The 19,783-nt window shown below is 36.4% G+C and overlaps 1 protein-coding gene across 1 annotated transcript in view; it reads right to left on the reverse strand.

Moving 5' to 3' along the window:
- Positions 1-1,903: 1,903 nt before the first annotated feature.
- CUNHXorf58 (chromosome unknown CXorf58 homolog) overlaps positions 1,904-19,783 on the reverse strand; it is a 31,067-nt gene continuing 13,187 nt past the window's right edge. The window contains exons 6-9 of the mRNA XM_058572913.1: positions 15,386-15,517; positions 8,262-8,491; positions 5,532-5,691; positions 1,904-4,857 (exon numbers count right to left, since the gene is read on the reverse strand). Coding sequence (XP_058428896.1) covers positions 4,681-4,857; positions 5,532-5,691; positions 8,262-8,491; positions 15,386-15,517 — 699 coding nt within the window. The 3' untranslated portion in view covers positions 1,904-4,680. The remainder of the gene's footprint in view (positions 4,858-5,531; positions 5,692-8,261; positions 8,492-15,385; positions 15,518-19,783) is intronic.

A 19,783-nucleotide genomic window follows, 5' to 3' on the forward strand; every position in this document is an offset into this window, starting at 1 on the left:
AACAAGATAATGTTAAGATATCAGCTATAACAATAACTTGTCACAAGGGGATGGTGATTAGCAGCCTGCCTCTGGGAGGAGAGTGGAGCTGTTAACTTCAGACTTTTAATAGCAGGATTCATTTTGACATATTCATACATGCACATAATATGATAATTCTCATTTCCCAATATCCCCTTTCTCTCTCCTCCCTCCCTCTGATGTCATCCCTTCTATTTTGGTGGGGGGCTTCTGGGGACTGAACCCAGGGGCTCTCTACCACTGAGCTACATCCCCAGCCCTTTTTATTTTGAGATAGGGTCTCACTAAATTATTGAAGTTGGCCTGGAACTTGCAATCCTCCTACCTCCCTAGTTGCTGGGATTATAAGCATGTACCACTGTGCCTGGCTCTAATTTTTTACATTAGTGTAACTTTAGCCTTTAACTACACATGACAAAATTTAAGAGTAATCTCTTAAGAATAGAAAGAGAGTGCAAGACTTCTAAAACAGTAAAGGTAAAAAAGTGGAGTCAAAAGAATAATCTGAAAGGAAACAGGAAAAGAGGAAAAAACAAAGAAATGCAGGAAGAATAGCACAAAATAAAATAGTAAAAATAATTCCAAATACATCAACAATGAAATAAAATTATTATAAAGTATAAATGTAGTAAATTCACAAGTTAAAGAAAAGCATGTACAGATTGGATTAAAACAAAATGATCCAGATACTTGCTGTATCCTAGAGAAAGTCTAAAATACCAAGATATGGTTTATCAGAATAATTAATGTTAGCTGCTGTAACAAATAACCCATAAGATTGCTGGGCTTAACAGAACAAAGTTTCTCTCTCTCTCTCTCTCTCTCTCTCTCTCTCTCTCTCTCTCTCTCTCGGTAGGGATCAATTCCAGGGCCTCAGGAATGCAAGACAGATTCTCTACCACTACATACCCAGCTTCAAAGTTTATTTTTTGACCACATCACAGTTCATCAAGCCAAGTTCCTGCTCTTCCTCAATCAGTGACTTAGGAATCTAGTATTCTTCACTCCTACTTCCCTTGGAGTTCTTTGCCTCAGACCATGTGAACAGAGGAATGGGTAAGTAGGAACAGAAGATCACATACCCATGTACAATATTTTAGGGGCTAAGCCTAGAAGTGGTATACATCACTTCTGCCCACATTCCTTTGAAGAGAACTCATTCACAAGGTCCCAACATAACTACAAAACAGGTGTTTTGAAATTTGTTCCTAGGAAGAGGAAATGGAATTAGTGAGCATCTAGCCAGGACTTGTCACATGAAAACATTGAGAATAAAAAAGATGAAGGGGCTGGGTGTGTAGCTCAGTGCTAAAGCATGCTTATAAGCATGCACAAGGCCCTGGATTTAATCCATAGTACCAACCCCTTCCAAAAAAATATAGGAAAGGATATGGATTTGCCAGGCTGACATTAAGCAACAGAAAGCTAGAAGCTTATGTGTGTTTGTGGTACAGTGGTGCATGCCTGTAATCCCAGTGGCTCAGGAGACTGAGGCAGGAGGATTGTGAGTTCAAAGCCAGCTTCAGCAAAAGTGAGGTGCTAGGCAATTCAGTGAGACCCTGTCTCTAAATAAAATACAAAAAATAGGGCTGGGGGACTGGGGATATAGCTCAATTGGTAGAGTGCTTCCCTTGCATGCACAAGGCCCTGGGTTCAATCTCCAGAACCAAAAAAAACAAACAAAAAATAGGGCTGGGGATGTGTGGTTCAGTGGTTGAGTGTCCCTGAGTTCAAACCCCAGTAATCTGCCCCTCCCCCCAAAAAAGAAAGCTAGAGTAGCTCTGTTCATATTGGAGAAACAGTCTTCAAGGAAAAATGTGTTATTAGGAATAAAGAGAGTAACTATATAGTGATAATATATTTAATTCACAAGGAAAATATGTTAATTCTGAAATTATATATGTGCCTAATATTGTCTTCAAATAACAAAGCGAAATTGACAAAAAAGTGTCAGTTTTCTATCACTATAACAAATACCTGAGAATCATCAACTTATGAAGAGAAAAGTTTACTTTTGGCTCACTGTTTTGGAGGTTTCTGAACATAATGAATTAGTTCTATTGTTTTGGGCCTTTGGCAGCACATCGTGGTGACGACTAGTGTCAGAGTAAAATGGATCACCTTGTGTTCAGGAAGGAAAACATAAAGGAAAAAGAAAGGGCTGGGGTCCCATTATCTTATTCAAGGGCATGTCCCCCCATGACCTGAAGACCTCCCACTAGGCCCCGCCTGTTAAAGGTTCTACCACCTCCCAACAGCCGAGGATGAAATCTTTCTCACATGGACTTTTGGGGGACACCAAAGGTCAAAACTATAGCACAGAATTATGAGGCAAAACTGACAAGTCTACCCATTGTGGTAGGATATACATAACGTACAATTTTCTCAGTAATTGGTGTCACACAGACCAAGAATTAGGAGTATATAACAAAACATTACGTGTGTGTATATTCAGATAGCATACTATATAGAAAATAATACAATTAACCAGCTTGATCAAAAGGACAAATACAGAACTTTGTATCCAACATAGACAACATACATTTTTCTTAGGAATACAGGAAACATTTATGAAAACTAATCATGTACTTGGCTATAAAGCAAGTCTCAACGAGTTTCCCAGAATAACATACAAATCATGTTCTCTGATTACAGTGCAATTAGGTTAAAAATAAATGACAGAAAAATAAATTTTAAAATATAAATAACAGAAAGATAACCAAAAGAAAGAAGACTGAAAATATCCTATTATTAATTACCTACAGTAGTAAAGAATTAGAAACTGAAATATCCAATGAAATGGGTATGGCTAAGTAAATTTTGCTTTATCAACCCATTGGGCTCCCAGGTAACCCTTAAAACTTATTTTTTTTTTCAATATTTATATTTTTTTAGTTGTAGTTGAACACAATACCTTTATTCCATTCACTTACTTTTATGTGGTGCTTAGGATCGAACCCAGGGCCCCACACATGCTAGGTGAGTGCTCTACCGCTGAGCCACAATCCCAGCCCCCTTAAAACTTATTTTTAAGTGCATTATGTTTAAGATATAATATTAAGTGAAAAACTTAAATCTGTTACCTATGATTATAGTCATGTGAAAAATATATGGGCATTTAGACAGATTAAAAAGGTATAATCAAATGAAAATATTTTTGTATTATATTGTTGGGATTATATGCAATTTTGCTTTTCAAAGGATTTTCAGTCACGTGGTTATATTGTTTATGTGGGATATCATGAGGAAGAAGTTACAGTTAATGAAATATGAGAGGTGGGTACCATGAGATACAGAGTGTGCCCTTCCTTTGTCCTTTTCCTCATCTTACTACCTGAAATCTCCCTTAGCTTTGTTACTTATTACATGGAATATGAGTGGATTGAATCTGACAGGCATTTGACTGGATAAGGAACTGCTTTGCAAATTAATAAAAAGATGCATGACTCATGAGGACAAATAGGTGTTTTTCTATTCAACCAGTGTCCAGTACAAGCCGAAGACAAGGGGATTATCAAATATGTGTGTCTATGTGTGTTTGTGGTACTAGGGACTGAACCCAGGGGTGCTCTACTACTAAGCCACACCCCAGCCCTTTTTATTTTGAGACAAGGTCTCATTAAATTGCCCAGGCTGGCCTCAATCTTGCTATCCTCTTGCCTCTACTTTCCTAGTCACAAAGTGTGCACCACCAAGCCCAACTTCCCTCTTTTTTTGGATATCAAATGAAGATGTATTAGTAACAAAGAGTGCATGTTTATGTTAAATATATTCTAGTGGGAATCATACACATTTTCTCCAATATTCTTTGCCATTAAAGAGAATACTTTAGCAGAAGATAAGATCCTTTTGTAGATTACTATGTCTGAGTTAGATCAGCAATCAAGTATTTTAAATGTTAAACAAAATTTAAAAATTTTATTTTTAAAATTCAATAAATAACTGCACTTTTAAAAATTATCACAATCTCCAGTAAGGTTTGATATATTCCAGTAGCCTGGATCACAGAAGAAATTAATAATTTGCACTGTATCAGGACTGTGAATTTATCAATTCAAAATGAAATTGATAAATATTACTCTAGTCTTTATACTTGAAAGATATCCAAGGTACAATATTAGAGCAGATGCAACATTCTGTCCCAGGTTCTTATAATGCTCAATAACGATTAGGTATGCTACGTCATGCCTACTGTAGCAACAAATCCATTATTATTTTTATTATAATTCAGAATAGGTCATTCATAAGCTGTTCTGTAAAAACAACATGTAACTAAAAAAAGACATTGTAGGCTGACTCAAGAACATTCTTTTATCTTGTGAATTCTAATATTTATGCTAAGCATGGCCTGTTCAGATATTTTTTAAAATGAAAAAAATCAAAATTGGATAAAAGTCCCAGGGATTAATTTAACTTATCATTTCTTGAATAAAACTGTATTCTGCTAGTTTGAAGGCTTTTAGTAGAAATAATTTATTTAAATTAAAATCCTGTCAGTAAAAAATAATTGCACCCATGTTAATACAAAAGGCTTACAAATATGTCACACATTTGGTTAACACAGCAGACCCAGGACCTGTTTCTATTTGATTGTCCTTTATTTACAGACAGACAAGCAGATTGTTAAACTACTTTGGTTTTCTGTCAATTAGCTGTGTATCAACATGAGGGAGAATAATCAATATGCAAGTCTTGATACCAGGCAAATAATTCCTTTTCTTCTTTTTCCAATTCACTATCTGATGTAGATTCATTAACTTTCACAATGTCAAAAGAAGGGGTAGAGATGATGATTGTCTCTTGTTTCTTTGCACTTGCTGCATTCTTTTGCAGTTCCTAGGCAGAATTATAAATAAAAGTACGAGTGTTTTATATTTGGCTTTTACTACTTTATATTTTTTTACTCTTTATACTTAGTCTAATCACCCCCAAATTTATAGCAGATTTTTAAAAATTACCAAATAATACATGAATACTTGTTCATTATAAATATTCTGACAATATGAAAGCATATTGAGGCAGACTTTACATAGTATAGCCTTTTATAAGTTTAGATAGAGCCATGCCTATAGTCTCATACTACTTGGGAGCCTGAGATGGGGGACTGCTTGAGCCCAGAAGCTTGAAGCCAGGCTGGGCAACATAGTAAGACCCTATCTCTCAAAAACAACAACATTTTAGACAGAAATGTCTTCCATTCTGAGAAAACCACCATCGAGATGTGCTCAATTTAACAGCATCAACATACGGAGACAATAGCTTTTTTTGCCAATTCATGCTGATGTGAAGCCAAAACAGCTGGTGTTTTTCAGAACAGCTACTAAAATTGTTTAAGAATTTTTCAATATGTGTTACTAAGATGAAAGTTGCTTTATACTATTTGAGGTATAACATGCCAAAAGTGTTTTGGCCTTGAAGTTGTAGATTAGGAAAATCTTACACAAGTAGAATTACTTATGGACAGTTTGAATATTGTTCAAAACAATGAATTATGTACAAGTTAAACTTACGGTCACCTCAGAAGCATTCATGTTTTTAGCCATCTTATAAGCTTTTCTCATTTTTTCAACTTTCATTCGAGCTTGCTTGGATCGACGACCTAGAGGTTTCATTTCACTTTGCTGCTGGTAGGGCTGTAATAAAGGCTGCATAATTGCAAAGGATGGACACCTAGAAAATGTTTGTATCATAGATGGAAAAAGCATTCAAAAATTTAAAATGTGGAGCAAGTTCCAAATTGTATCACAGCATTCTCTAGCAAATATATCATATACTTCAGTATATAAAGCAGCATTGTGTGTGAATTTTTTTTTTGTACCAGGAATTGAACCCAAGGGCACTTTACCACTGAGTCAAAATTCCAGCCATTTTTATTATTCTGAGACAGGGTCTCACCAAGTTGCTTAGGGCCTCACTAATTTGCTGAGTCCAGCTTTGAACTCATAATCTTCCTGCCTCAGCCTTCCACGTCACTGGGATTACAGGCGTGTGCACCTACTTGTGTATGAGATTTTAGTTTAACATCATCATTTCTGCTTGAGTTTACATAGGACTGTGCTTTATCTGGCACTTATGGAGGTGTACAGGTGATGATGTTGATGATGATGAAAGTGGTAAAATGAGGTAGTAATTTAAATAAGCTTTCCTGGAAAGTACTGTGCAGTAGCCATTTGAATATTCTTTTACACCATATAGTAACACCAAAAAAGCAGCATATTTCATAATAGTGAAAAAATAAACTATTTTTTTTGGTACCAGGGATTGAACCCAGGGGTGCTTAACCACTGAACCACATCCCAAGACCTTTTTAAATGTTTATTTAGAGATAGGGTCCTGCTAAGTTGCTTAGGGCCTCGTTAAGTTGTTGAAGCTGGCTTTGAACTCCTGATTCTTCTGCCTCAGCCTCCTGAGCTACTGGGATTACAAGCCTGCGCCACCGCACCTTGCTAAAACAAGCTATTTTTTAAAATTGATGTTGGGATTAGACACAGTTGGTGCCCTGCCTACAACCCCCTTGGCCTTACCATTGCAGGCACATCAGTTCAGTTTCTACCTGCCAGCATCTGCATCACTTCATCTGAGAGCTGTCTTTGAAAACAAGAGCCTGTTCGGGGAAGACTGAAAGTGCCCAAGAACTAATACCTCTCCTTCTAAACAATGCTAAAGCAATGACTAATGATACTCTGGCCCCTGTGGGATAGCTCTGAGTTGCATGTTCTACACTGGCTCTGATATTCCCAGGAGGGATTAAACTCCAGTTACCCACTGTGGTAACTTGCTTGCAAACACACAGTTTTGGCTGCCTTCCCTTCTCTGTTTCACTTTTCTGTCTCTTCCATTAGTGGTTCCTGGGATCACTTCCCAAATAAACTACTCAAACTCAAATCCTGATCTCAAGGCTTGCTTCTGGGAGATCTCAGATTAAGACTGCATTCAACGATGGCTTTATGAAAATATATTTTCCTCTTCAGTTGATTTAGAATTTGGTTACTTATGTGGCTCTTAAGTGACTCATCCTTGGATCATCAATAGCAAGAATCTAAATAGCAGGGAGTCTCGGTTATATATGGTGGCAAAGAAAATTACATTATTTATTTGACCTTGGTGGTATTAGGGTTAAGTTCTATATTCAGTACCTATAATGAATGAGTTAGAAAAAATGTATTTCATAGTGATAGACCATGCCCAACTAGGCCATCTGCTTGGCAAATGTATAGCCTTGATCATAAAATAAATGAGTTAAATTATATTATTGGGTCAGCACCACTCATCTATACTCCTGAAAAAAAGAACCCAGCATGTTTGCTTTACAGTGGGTCATCAGTGTCTTCTTCATGTACTAAGGGAGTATTTTTCATTCCAAATGAGTATGTGGAAATAGATTGCCAGTATGTCCTCTTCTGTCTTACCATCTCTATCTTAGAAAAAAGTCAGCTTTATTTGTAAATAGGATGGACAAGGTGAGTCTTAGTAATGGAAAGAAAAAAAAAGGAATGTAATTGGAGCAATCACATTCTGTCCATGTTGTTTCATATCATAATACATCTATTCTGCTACAACATCCATTTCCAAAAGGTGAACTGGTTCACATGCTATTGGTAAAGAAAGGAATAATGTCACTGTAATTTATATGCAATTTATCCTAGGCAAGGGGAGCCAGAATAGCAAGAACAGAATTATAACCTTCAGCACAAAAGGAAAAAAAAAATCCTTCAGCTCTGTGCTGCATAGGCAATAGGAGCCTTTTTTGATTTTATCTGTGAAAACAAAAATTAGTACTTGCACCTAGGGCTGTCTCCCCAGAGAGACACACCTACCCACCCCCAATCCACTCTTACTGCCCTCCATCCTCTTCCCCACTTTACATGGCTCTTAGTTCTTGCCAGGTTGCACTGTTTCTCATGTCCACTTAACAGGCAGCCATGCTGGCCTAACACTACCTGCTCTAATTAAAGAGTCACCAGCATTTCTCCTCTATCAATGTATAATTTTTATATTTGCTGTGGCAGCCTCCAGCCACCCTGAGTTGCCTATTCGTTGGTACAAGTTATCTCCCCAGGTACCAATTGTCCTTTTTGTTAGTGCTGTGTTTATGAAGTTGCATGTGTTTTGGGCAATCTGCCCCAACCTTATTTTCCCCAAATGCCCTATTATTTATCTTTAGTGAGTTCTTTGGCAGAATGTGAACATTTTTTGGAACTGTCTTTAGCATTGCAAGCCTGAGGAAGGATCTCTTTTACCTAACTTGAGAAACAATCTTTAGCTGGTGCTGACGCATCTCTTCTGTCCGTGGTCTCTGTAACAGATACTTCATTTCTTTTTGTAAACGGTTTGAGATTACTCCAGACTCTGCATAATCAACTATGTCATATATCATCATTGTCCTGGGAATGTTTTCGAGGTTTAATCTTCGCCAGTGGTTATTCCTGCCACCAGATGACGCAGGGGTCTCATCCAGGAGACTGGAATACTGTGTGGGAAAAAATGATTTAGAATGATTGGTTGCTGGCAATCTATAATGGCTTTAGACACATTTCCCAAGGTTCCATTCAAATGTCACTTAATCCAAGAGCCATTTCTTGGTCTCATCTCTGAACTCTATTGACATCTCTTCTATGACTCTTATCACCAACTAAATGTTCCATCTTTGTACATTTCAGCTCCATTGCTGAAAGGCAGGATTCAAGTCACACAGTATAACACATTTATGCTCACTAAATGTTTATTTAATGCATAAACACTTTTATGACACATATCACTCAGATAAATTAAACTCAGGAAAGGTCTAAAAATTAATACCCAGGTAGCTATGTGTTCTGCATATCGGTTGTGCTCGTTAATGACATGCTTGGGTTCAGAGGACATTTGCACAAAACCTTTTTAGAAATAATGAGTTCATCTCTGGTCCTAGGTGTAGACCTTCATTATTCTCATTCAGTGTACTTGTAGAAATTCCACTTTTTTCAACTTACAATTATATCACATTAGGAATTTAAAAATATAAATATATATAATCAATTTAATATTATAAATGTGCATTTAAGAGAGAAATAGGGCAGGAGGAGCTACAATTCTAGGAAATAGGGTAATAGTGAGGTCTTTAGGGTATCCTATGCACAAATACACACACTCTCACACTTTCATGCACACGTACACACTCATGGATACACATGTGCATATGCACACACACACACACAGAGGCAATGCTCCCTTTGTACCACTTGGGCATGCACAAATTTCAATTACCACCATCTCACTGAATAATCACACCAATCCCCCAACAACATAGTGCCAATTTCAGTTAGCCTGGTGTAACTGGGAGCAATTACATAAAGTAGAAACACTGCTACTAGGTCATCAATTCATAGATCACTACATAAATGACAAATGTGCATCATGATTAGTGACAAATCACAATTTTCAAAATCTGTCAGTGTTTAGTTAGTGCAGCTCTGTATTGAGTTTACATGTGGATAGTAAATCATGTAATTGTGTTGCCTCTTTGTCTCACAGTGATAAACTCATGTGACATTTTACAAAAATGGTTAATCAAAAGAGGAGATTAGATGCTGTGCCTCGGAGTATGGTGCAGACACGTCGAGATGGCTACGGTTTCTAATCTAACATTTTCTGGAAAAGTGCACACCCTAACAATGAAGGAAAGCTGGCTTTTCTGGATATGTCTCTAGATGACATTATAATCCTTAAAAAGGTAGAAACTACCAGCAAGGACAAAAAAAAAAAGAAAGAATAAACAACAGAACAATAGAAAAACTGGAGCTTCAAGATGGCTATCAAATGCTGGTAGGCATCACAGGAAGAAAGGATGCATGAGATTCCAGAACAAGTTTGAGGAAAGAGATGATGATAAAAAAACAAAAAACAAAAAACAACAACAACAACAAAAAAAAAACAAGGACCTTTTGGAGTGAAGTCTGGACAAAGCCCTTGAATAAGAAGCCTTCAATTGAGCAGGAGAAGTGCAATGACAATTATAAGGCCCAATCAGAGAGGAATCAAGACCAATCGGAGAAACAGCATCAATCAGAAGGAAATCAAGGCCACTTAGAGATCAGTAAGATTTCCTGGCAAATCCAAGAGATCTCATAGTCAATCAGAGAGATCTCATGGCTACACAGAAAAATCTCATGGCCAATCAGAGAGATCTCATGGTCTCTTGGAGGGATCTTGTGGTAGCTCTGAGAGATCTCATGGTCACTTGGAGAGATCTAATGGTTATTCAGAAAAATATCATGTCATATTAGAGAGATCTCATGGTCAATCAGGGCTATCTTACGGCCAATCAGAGATTATTGAAGATGCTTACCAGGAGGAAGATTCAAATCATCACCTGAAACCGAGTCTGAGTTTGATAAGTTTTGCAATGGAAAAAAAAAAAAAAAAAAAAGGAACGAATACTTCCAGAGAAGTACAACAAAGAAATAACAAATAACCTACTGAATATAAATTGAGAGATAACATCAGAAAATGAGTGCAACTCCAATGAAACTAAAAGAACTAATGAAAGATATGTGAGTCGTGGAATTGAAGCTTTCCAAATGAGAACTAAATATATAACCAAGAGTTCTCATAGCAGCCCAAAGGAATATTCCTGAATTTCAACTTTCAAGCACTGGGTAATCAGACTAAGCTTTCACTCAACAAGAGATTCTCTAAGCTGAAAATTATGAGAAAAGCAGGATCTATCATCAACTGAAGACCAAAATGTCCTTTCTTTTTAGAGGTTCACTCGTAACAGGAAGACTGTAGTGAATTATATTCAAGAGCCTATATACAATTAACTTTGTACTGTTTTATTAAAGTATTTTGCCTTATATAAGTTTTTTAAAAGTTATTATTTATTTATTTTTATTTTTAAATGATTTTATTTATTTATTTAATACACGACAACAGAGATATGAAAAATTGTGGTATATATGTGTATTAAGAATTGTAATGCAAAAAAGAGTACATGTATAATGCCTTATATAAGTTTTAATAGAGTAATTTGTCAAGACTAAGTAAATGAAAGAAGAAAAATGTTTAGCTTTGTTTGCATAAAAGAACAGGAAGGTAAGCAAGAAGGAGGTGATTTCAAATAAGAGATTTTTAGGAAAAATAGCTCTTTTCAGAATTTTTGGCATTTGAGAATTTGTTTCTTTGTTTTGATTTTATTCCTTAAGCTCTAGAACCTACATGAGTCTTAAGTGGACTGCCTCCATTTCATCAGTATAGAAAGGTAATTGATAAGGATCTGTTATGATTCAATGTTCTATGCAACAAAGGTCAGTCTTAAAGATTGATTTATACTCTGATTATTAAAATGCTCAATTTGTATCCTAGCTTTTACATTAGTATAAAGATTTTGTGGTTTTATTTTTTACATGGATTTATTGTAAGAACTTTTAATTCTTCTACTGACATTTTTTAATGAATATGTTAAAGGAATAAAGTTTAAATATAAATGGGAAAAAAGAGGAAATTGTCCAGCAAAGAAACAGAAAGTGGTAACACTGGAAGGGAAATTGGAATCAAATGTAAATGAAGTTCTGGAAGAAAGAGGTGACTATGGAATGCTGACACTGCCATCATTTAAAAGACTACAAATGAGTACCTAGAGGAATTTTGTGAAGGTGAACTTATCAACAAAAATGAGGAAAGTGGCTATGATGAAAATGATGAAGCTCTCCCAGAGTAAGTGATGCTGGCCCAAAACAGCTTCACATTAAAGGAATTGTGACATATTTTGCAACATATAATGTGCAAAGAATAAAATGTTGTTGACAGTTGATCTAAATTTAGGAGTATGACAACTCACCAGGACATGAAAGATGCTTGCTCCCTATTGTAAACTTAAACAACAAAAACAAGAAGGCAAGCACTATTTTAAAATTACTTTTGATAAGTTGTTTTTCATAGCTTTCTTTCTTTTATTTGTGGCACTGGGGATCAAACCCAGGGCCATATGCATGCAAGGCAAGCACTCTACTACTGACTGGGCATATGCCCAGTCCATTTTCCACAACTTTATTGAGATTCATATACTATGCAATTCACCCACTCAAGAGTTTACAATTCAATGGTTTGTTAGTATATTCAAGTTGGTAAGCTTTTACAAAGAAATAAATACTTTCATTCTTAATGTTTCTAATATTTAAATTATAGCATATTAAATGTTTTAGGTTTTTTCCTTTCATTTTCCTATATGATAGTAAGGGAAAGATTTTAATGTTCTGACAAAAAATTTTGTAGGTCATGGGACAATCACAATTTTCCCCATTGATTAAGTTTTCCTTGCATGATTATAGTCTGCATTGTCATTTTTATGATTACACATTACCATGCATGGTGAGACTGCCTGTTTATTTTCCAAGAGTAGAGTAGTAAGATAAGTGAATGTCACAGAGCTGTCAATGATATTCTCTGTCACTTATTCACTGTGTGACCTTGGGCAAGTTTTTTGAACCTTGTTAAGCCTCATTTTCTCATGTATAAAAAGGGTCACATGACATGTTCTGAAACTGATTGTAGTTGAGGTTCCACAACTTTCTGAAAATAGTAAGAGTATTAAACTCTACTTAAAATCTATACAGAGATAGTATGTAAATGATAGCTAATAAAAGTATTAACAAAAACAAAACAATAAAAAGGGTCACATGATGGGCTGGGGTTGTAGCTCAGTGGTAGAGCACTTGTCTAGCACATGCGAGGCCCTAGGTTCCATCCTCAGCACCACATAAAAATACGTAAATAAAGTAAATAAATGTATTATGTCCATCTACAACTAAAAATATTTAACAAACAAACAAAGGGTCACATGATTTACAGACCTGAAGATTAAAGGAGATAACATACTAGTAAAGAGCTAAAAAATCAATGCCATGCATAGGAGCTCAATAAATGTTTGCAATCATCTTATTTCTCTTTTCCAATATGCCTATCTGGGTATTTATAGAGAGCTATGACACCAATCCTTGACATATTCACATCTCCAAGTATGTTACCCATGTTCTTAGCAAAGATATTTGGCACCCCTGACTATGTATTTCCTGATCCAATTCCCTATCTCATAGGTTATCTCTTAAAAAAATAAAGAGGGCTGTGGATGTAGCTCAGTGGTAAAGTACCCCTGAGTTCAGTCCCCAGTACCAAAAAAAAAAAAAAAAAAAAGAGAGAGAAAGAAAGAAAGAAAAAAAAATCATCAAGAAGTCTCTAAGGCACTGCATTAATTTCATGTTTCACATTGAAGCAACTGAGTGAAGAGCTAAGGCCATATATTATCATTATTATGAGCCATAATTTTGTAGTCCCTTGTTTATTTAGAATTTGCAAAATGAGGATAATAACAGTACTTGCCTCTTTGTATTGTTATGAGAATAAAAGGAATTAGTGCTACAGAAGCATTTTCTGTTATTATTATTCAGGTACGTAATTTAAGCGCACTGATCCAGCACTGCTATCCATCCAGTTAGACAAACCAGAAACCTAGAAGTCATGCTGAATACCTTCCTTTAGCTTCCTTCTGTATCTGTCACCCAGGACAACTGCTTTTTCTCTAATTATCTCTTTCATCTCCAGACTCAGACTTTAAACCACGTTATCACCATTTCTCCTAGAATACTCAGGAGCCTCCAGGCTAATAAAGGACTCTTGCTGCCTTCTAATTCATTCTTTATGCTGCAGCCAGAGTGATCATATCACTCATTAGATTTGATCACCTTATTTCTTGTAACACTACATCAACTTCTCATTGCACACAGAATAAACAAGAAAAAAAAAAAACCTTACCATTGTCTATAGCCCCGCATGATCTCTTATCACCCTGCAGCCTGCCTGCATGCCACACCCTTTGTATGCTCTTTTTAAACCCCACAGACCTGTTTTGGAGCCTTGCAGCTCCTCCGCCACAGAGCTTTTGCCCCACCTGCTCACTCCCTACATTATTAATTATCTGTCCGACAACCATTTCCCACATCTCTTTTGCTCATAAAGCCCAGTTTTTATTCAGATATGGAATAGCAATATCCTCTGGGAAGGAGGGCCCCAGCATATGCACCATGTTTTAACTCAATTGTGGGAAAGGATGCTGTTTTCTTTTATCAGTGATTGGTTTAGGGAGAGTTCTAACCGATGGGACCTGAGAAATCTATTTGGGAATTCTGGGAAAGATTTTCTTTCTTGAGATGAAGATACCAGGAATTCCCATCTTCTTCTCTTCAAATGGAACTGAGGGGGAATATGATTATCATTCTTGTTACCATGAGAAGAAGCCAAGAGGATCAGAGAGTAGTTGACCCAGAACCCTGATATCCTTGAGCTACTGAATTAGCAAGCTCTGGAACCACCTATCTGAGGACTTCTTTCACAGGTCAATAAATAACCTTTATTGCTTAAGTGTCTTATGTTGGGAATATTCTGTTATTGTAGCAGAGAGCTTCTAGAAAATAAGAGAACCCTTCCTTATGAGGTCAAATCCCCATCATTTACTATTCTAGCGCCATGTGATTTTTGTTTATTTATTTGCATGTGGTACTGAGGATCGAACCCAGAGCCTCACCCGTGCAAGGCAAACGCTCCGCCACTGAGCCACAACCCCAGCCCATAAAAGTCACTAAGCCATTTTAAAGTGTGCAACTCAGTGGGGTTTTCTGTTTGTTTGTTTGGTACTGGGGATTAAACCCAGGGGTGTCACATCCTCAGCCCTTTTTATTTTTTATTTTGAGACAGGGTCTCACTGAGCTGATTAGGGCCTTGCTAAGTTGCTGAGGCTGGCCTTGAATTTGAGATCCTCCTGCTTCAGCATCTTGAGCCACTAGGGATACAGGTGTGGGCTACCATGCCTAGCTCAATTCAGTGGTTTTTAGTATATTTACAATGTGCAAAACCATTGCCTCTAATTCCAGAATATTTCTATCACCCCCCAAAGAAACCCCATATCCCTTAGCTATTATCTCTCCCCAGACCCAAAAAGCCACATATGACATTATATCATATTACACGAAATATCTATACTAGGCAAATCCATGGAGACAGAAAGCAGACTGGTAGTTCACAGGGGCTGGAATGACGGAGAGTGAATGTTTATTGGATTCCTTCTGGGGAAATGAAAAAATCCTGGAACTAGATGGTGGTGATAGTTATATAACACTGTGACTGTATTTAATGCCTCTGAATTATACACTTTTTTTTAAAAAAATATTTATTTTTTAGTTGTAGTTGAACACAATACCTTTATTTCACTTATTTATTTTTTTATGTGGTGCTGAGGATAGAACCCAGGGTCTCACACGAGCGAGGCGAGCGCTCTACCGCTGAGCCACAACCTCAGCCCTTGTTTATATTTTTCAACATCTAAATTCCTTACCTGCATGTAATCTTGCATGGTCACAATATCTACATGATCAGTTACTTTGAACTTCTGGAAAATATGTTCATCTTCCATAATTTGTTGATAAAATTTCTTTTTCCCCATTATCTTGCAAGCATCAACCATTGCCTAAGGAAAGAATAGGAAACAGATTTTTAAAAATACTAGTATAATACCTTTAATGATCAGCACACATTTTACACATATTTTTCTAACAATTATATATCAAACATGGTTCCTTTTTCCTAGCAGCTTGCTACTGACTAGAAAGGCTACCTTTATAAAGAGGAGCATATAGAAATTTTAAAACCACTTAAAATTTGTTCCATAGCCATACCTATACAATTTTAAAATGTAGCTAGAGGAGTATTTGAGTCCACAATTCTTTTTTAAAGACTTTTAAAAATATCTTTATTTTTATGTGGTTTTGAGGATAGAACCCAGGGCCTCATGCATGTGAGGCAAGCACTCTACCACTGAGCCACAACCCCAGCCAGAGTCCACAATTCTTAGAGGATAGTTTTTTTTTTTTTTTTTAAATCTGCTTTTTCCCCTTAAAAAACCTTATTTTCCTTTAACAAAACAAATCTACAACGTCATTTGTGCTGTCAATACAGAGAAAACTTAGCTGGCTATTAAATAGGTTGCCTTAGCAATGAAAGGTGTTACTAAGACTGACGCTCTTTTATGTGTTAACTAATACATTGCCCCCGAATGGAAACATGTAGGCATCAGATTGCTTAGGCCTTTCTTCCTTTCAGATTTCATTCTCAGTAGCCAAAGACAAGCAAATAAAGGATTTTTCTTTCTCTCTCAAATGTCAACAGTTTATATTCAAGGAAAGCACCTGAGAGGTCAGAGAAAGAAGAATCACAGAACATACAGTCTCAAATGCTGTCTGGCTCTATTTGCATCATACCTTTTCCTGTACATCTATCCTCATGCTAAGGGGTATATGTACACTGGGAAGACAGACTTAAGTGCTTCCCACCCTCCCTAAGAATGTGCCAACTCTTCTAACACATATTTATATTCTGGATCTGTGCTTCTGGTCACAAAGGGTCTGCTTATGAAGAGGAAGGCTGGCCCAGAAGAATATTCCCACTATCTGATTCCAGATCAGTTTCTCTTTCCTTTCGTATCTCAGAATGTATTATGAAAGTATGGGAACTCTGTTATAATGCCGATAGAAGGCCTTAAAAAGAGTGGTTGGGACAAGACCAAAAACCCAGAAAATCTGTTCTTTTTACTTAGCACATTACATAACAGCTAGTTCCTCCACACACACCACCATTGGGATCAAACCACAGGGTGCTCTATTACTGAGATGCATTTCCAGCCCTTTTAATTTAATTTATTTTTTAAAATTGTGGGACAGGGTCTCAATAAATTGCCCAGGCTGACCTCAAACTTCCGAACTTCCTGCCTTGGCCTCCCAAGTAGCTGGGATTATAGGCATGTACCACCACACCCCTGTCACCTTCAAGTATTTTTTACTTCAATTCTATTATTACCCACAATCCTTTTTGCTTATTTTTTTAAATTCCAAAGCTCTGAAGACATATGAAAAGTGAAAAAAGAAGAAAATATCCAAATAGTAGTAGTTTTATTTCTAATGCAACAAATTGAAGGGACAGAAACAGTTTAGTGAAAATATGACATGGGGATTTCCTATAGGTAGGTCATTTTTGCTTTCCATTTCATTAATTTTTTTTATACATTATTCATCTAAAGAAAAAAAATCAATATTGGAATATCTCTCCATTTTGCTTCCTTATAATTTATTTTCTGTGAGTTCTAATTAACCAGTCCTATAGTGACACTAAAGGTAAAAATAAATCAGTTTATACTGAACATGTATGGAAACCATGTAATTTCTGTTTTAGGAATTTCTTAAGGCAAAAGTATATTTTACATTAGCTCAAATTATTTAGAAAAGTTATTTATTGTCAGTTCCTCCCTCCACTGCCCCACTCAGCCACCACCATCTATCTCTCCAATCCCCAATTTCCTTATTTGTGCAGTGCCTCAACTGTGTGGTTCATCTGTGTCTGTACCATTCCAGTCCCTTGGCCAAAGTAAAATATGCTTGGCAGCATAGGGCAAGCCCTCTTCCCATTTGAGAAGGGTTTGAAAAAAGTTTGTTGTCCAATGGCCAAGATGTTCTTTGTCAGACATCTCCTGTCTCTGGACAAATTCAGGAAAGTCCTTCCTTATAGGAAGAAATGGAAGGCACTTTTAAGACAGTGCTGTCAAGCTGTATGGTGCATAGGATTACCTGGGGGCCCTACTAAAATGCAGATGCTCACTCAGGGGGTTTGGAGTAGGGTCTGAGAGTCTGCATTTCTAACAAGCTCCAATGGATGTCAGTGCTGTGGGACTGGAGACCATACTTTGAGTAGCAAGGCTTTAGAATATTGTCTGGTGGACTAACAATAATACTGACCTTCTGTACATAAGCATTGCTCAGAAAATAGATCATTAAAGTGGGCAACTGAAATGAGATTTTTTTTTTGTTTACACATGGCTATCCAACTGTTCTAGCACCATTTGAACTGTCTTGGCACCTTTGAAGAAAATCAATTGATCATTTATGTGTGGGTCTGTCTTTGAATTTTCTATTTTCGCCTGTTGATCTATATGCCTATTTTTAGGTCCTTGTCGTGATTACTGTGGCTTTATAAGACTTAAAATCAGTTACTGTAAATCCTCTTTGTTGTTTTTCAAAGTTGTTTAGACTATTCTATATCCTTCCACCTGTTTTGCTTGTATTTTTTTGTGAATATATAAGAAATGTAATTGGAAAATGACAAGAAAGGAAACTAGAAATGAAAATAAGGAGGAAAAGATGGAAAACAGGGCTGGGGTTGTGGCTCAGTGGTAGAGTGCTTGCCTAGCATGCATGAGGCACTGGGTTTGATCCTCAGCACCACATAAAAAATAAAATAAAGATATTGTGTCCACCATAAAAAAAGATGGAAAACCAAAAATGTGTGAAATTCTACATTCTTTATAAGTGAACTTAGACTATGAAATATCTAAATGGACTAAAACCAACTCATTTGAGTCATATTAATAAATAGGTAAACTTAGCCAGGCATGGTGGTGCACACCTGTAATCTCAGTGATTTAGGAGGTTAAGGCAGGAGGATTGTAAATTCAAGGTCAGCCTTGGCAACTTAGTGAGACAGTGTATCAAAATAAAAAATAAATAAATAAATAAATAAAAAGGGCTGGGGATATATCTCAGAGGTAAAGGTAAAACACCCCTGGATTCTACTCCCAATATTGCCAAAAAGATAAAACTTTGAAGAGTTGGATAGGTTTGCTAAAGATATAATAGAATACCTTTGTTCAAAGAACAAAGGAGGTGAGTAATCTTAGAGTGAGAAAAATTTCACTTTTGCAAATTTGTTTTTATCAATCATGAATCTAAGTATTACTGAGTCTGCTTTGAAGCTGAATAAAAGGGACAAGGGAAACCCAAACTGTTCCCTTGAAGTTGGGTAGATCACTTAAAGCACATTATAATATTTAGTGAAACACTCAAGATGAAGAGTATGATCACATTTTACAATAAGAACAAACAAAATTATACAACCTCTGTGTGAATATTTTCAGGGAAAAAAATGAAGACTACGTAACAAACTAACAGTGACTATTCCACAAAAATGATAGTGATAGCAAAGAGAAAAAAAGGCATAAATACATATTTTCTTTTTTAAATCTCTGGGCTATTTCCTTTTTTCTAACAATCACTTCCCTTTTTGCAAAAATTATTTCCTTATCAGAGAGTGAAGAAAGCAACAAAAATAAAACAAAAACATTTAATGAAGTAATTACACAGCATTCTAATGAGTTTTAATGTACACATAGGGTTTTCCGGTCACTGCCTCTAAGGTTCTCATTTTCTCAAGCCAAGGCACAGCAGGAGCTTGTAGGAACTGACCCAGGAGAATTTCTGTTCCTGGAAAAGCCCCATTATATAACCTCAAAGAAGAAACAACTGATGATATTTTATAGAGACAAATATCAGCTTACTCCATAGATGAATGTGGCACGAATTTATCTCTCAAATGTAAGATAAACATATACTTTCCCTTCTGAAGTCAATCTATGTAAATGAACAAATACTAATGTTTTTGAAACACCATTTTCCTAAATGAAAATATGTAGTCCATTTAAATTCATTTCTGAAATAGAGTTCATTACTCTCTGATATTGTCTGAAAACATGGAACAAAGCAGCCCTGCTCCTTTTCTAATGCTCTTCAGGGACTGAATGCCACATATGCTGGATCTGATCAGAGAAGCTGTCAGGCTGTATGGTCCTCTCTCCTGAACATATGCTAGACCTTATAATTTCATACAGGCTGCACTTTTTGTATGAAATATT

The sequence above is a fragment of the Marmota monax genome, unplaced genomic scaffold (assembly GCF_021218885.2).
Source record: "Marmota monax isolate L192 unplaced genomic scaffold, Marmota_monax_Labrador192_F-V1.1 WCK01_AAM20220418_F8-fsc00075, whole genome shotgun sequence".
In the NCBI taxonomy this organism is placed as follows: Eukaryota; Metazoa; Chordata; class Mammalia; order Rodentia; family Sciuridae; genus Marmota; species Marmota monax.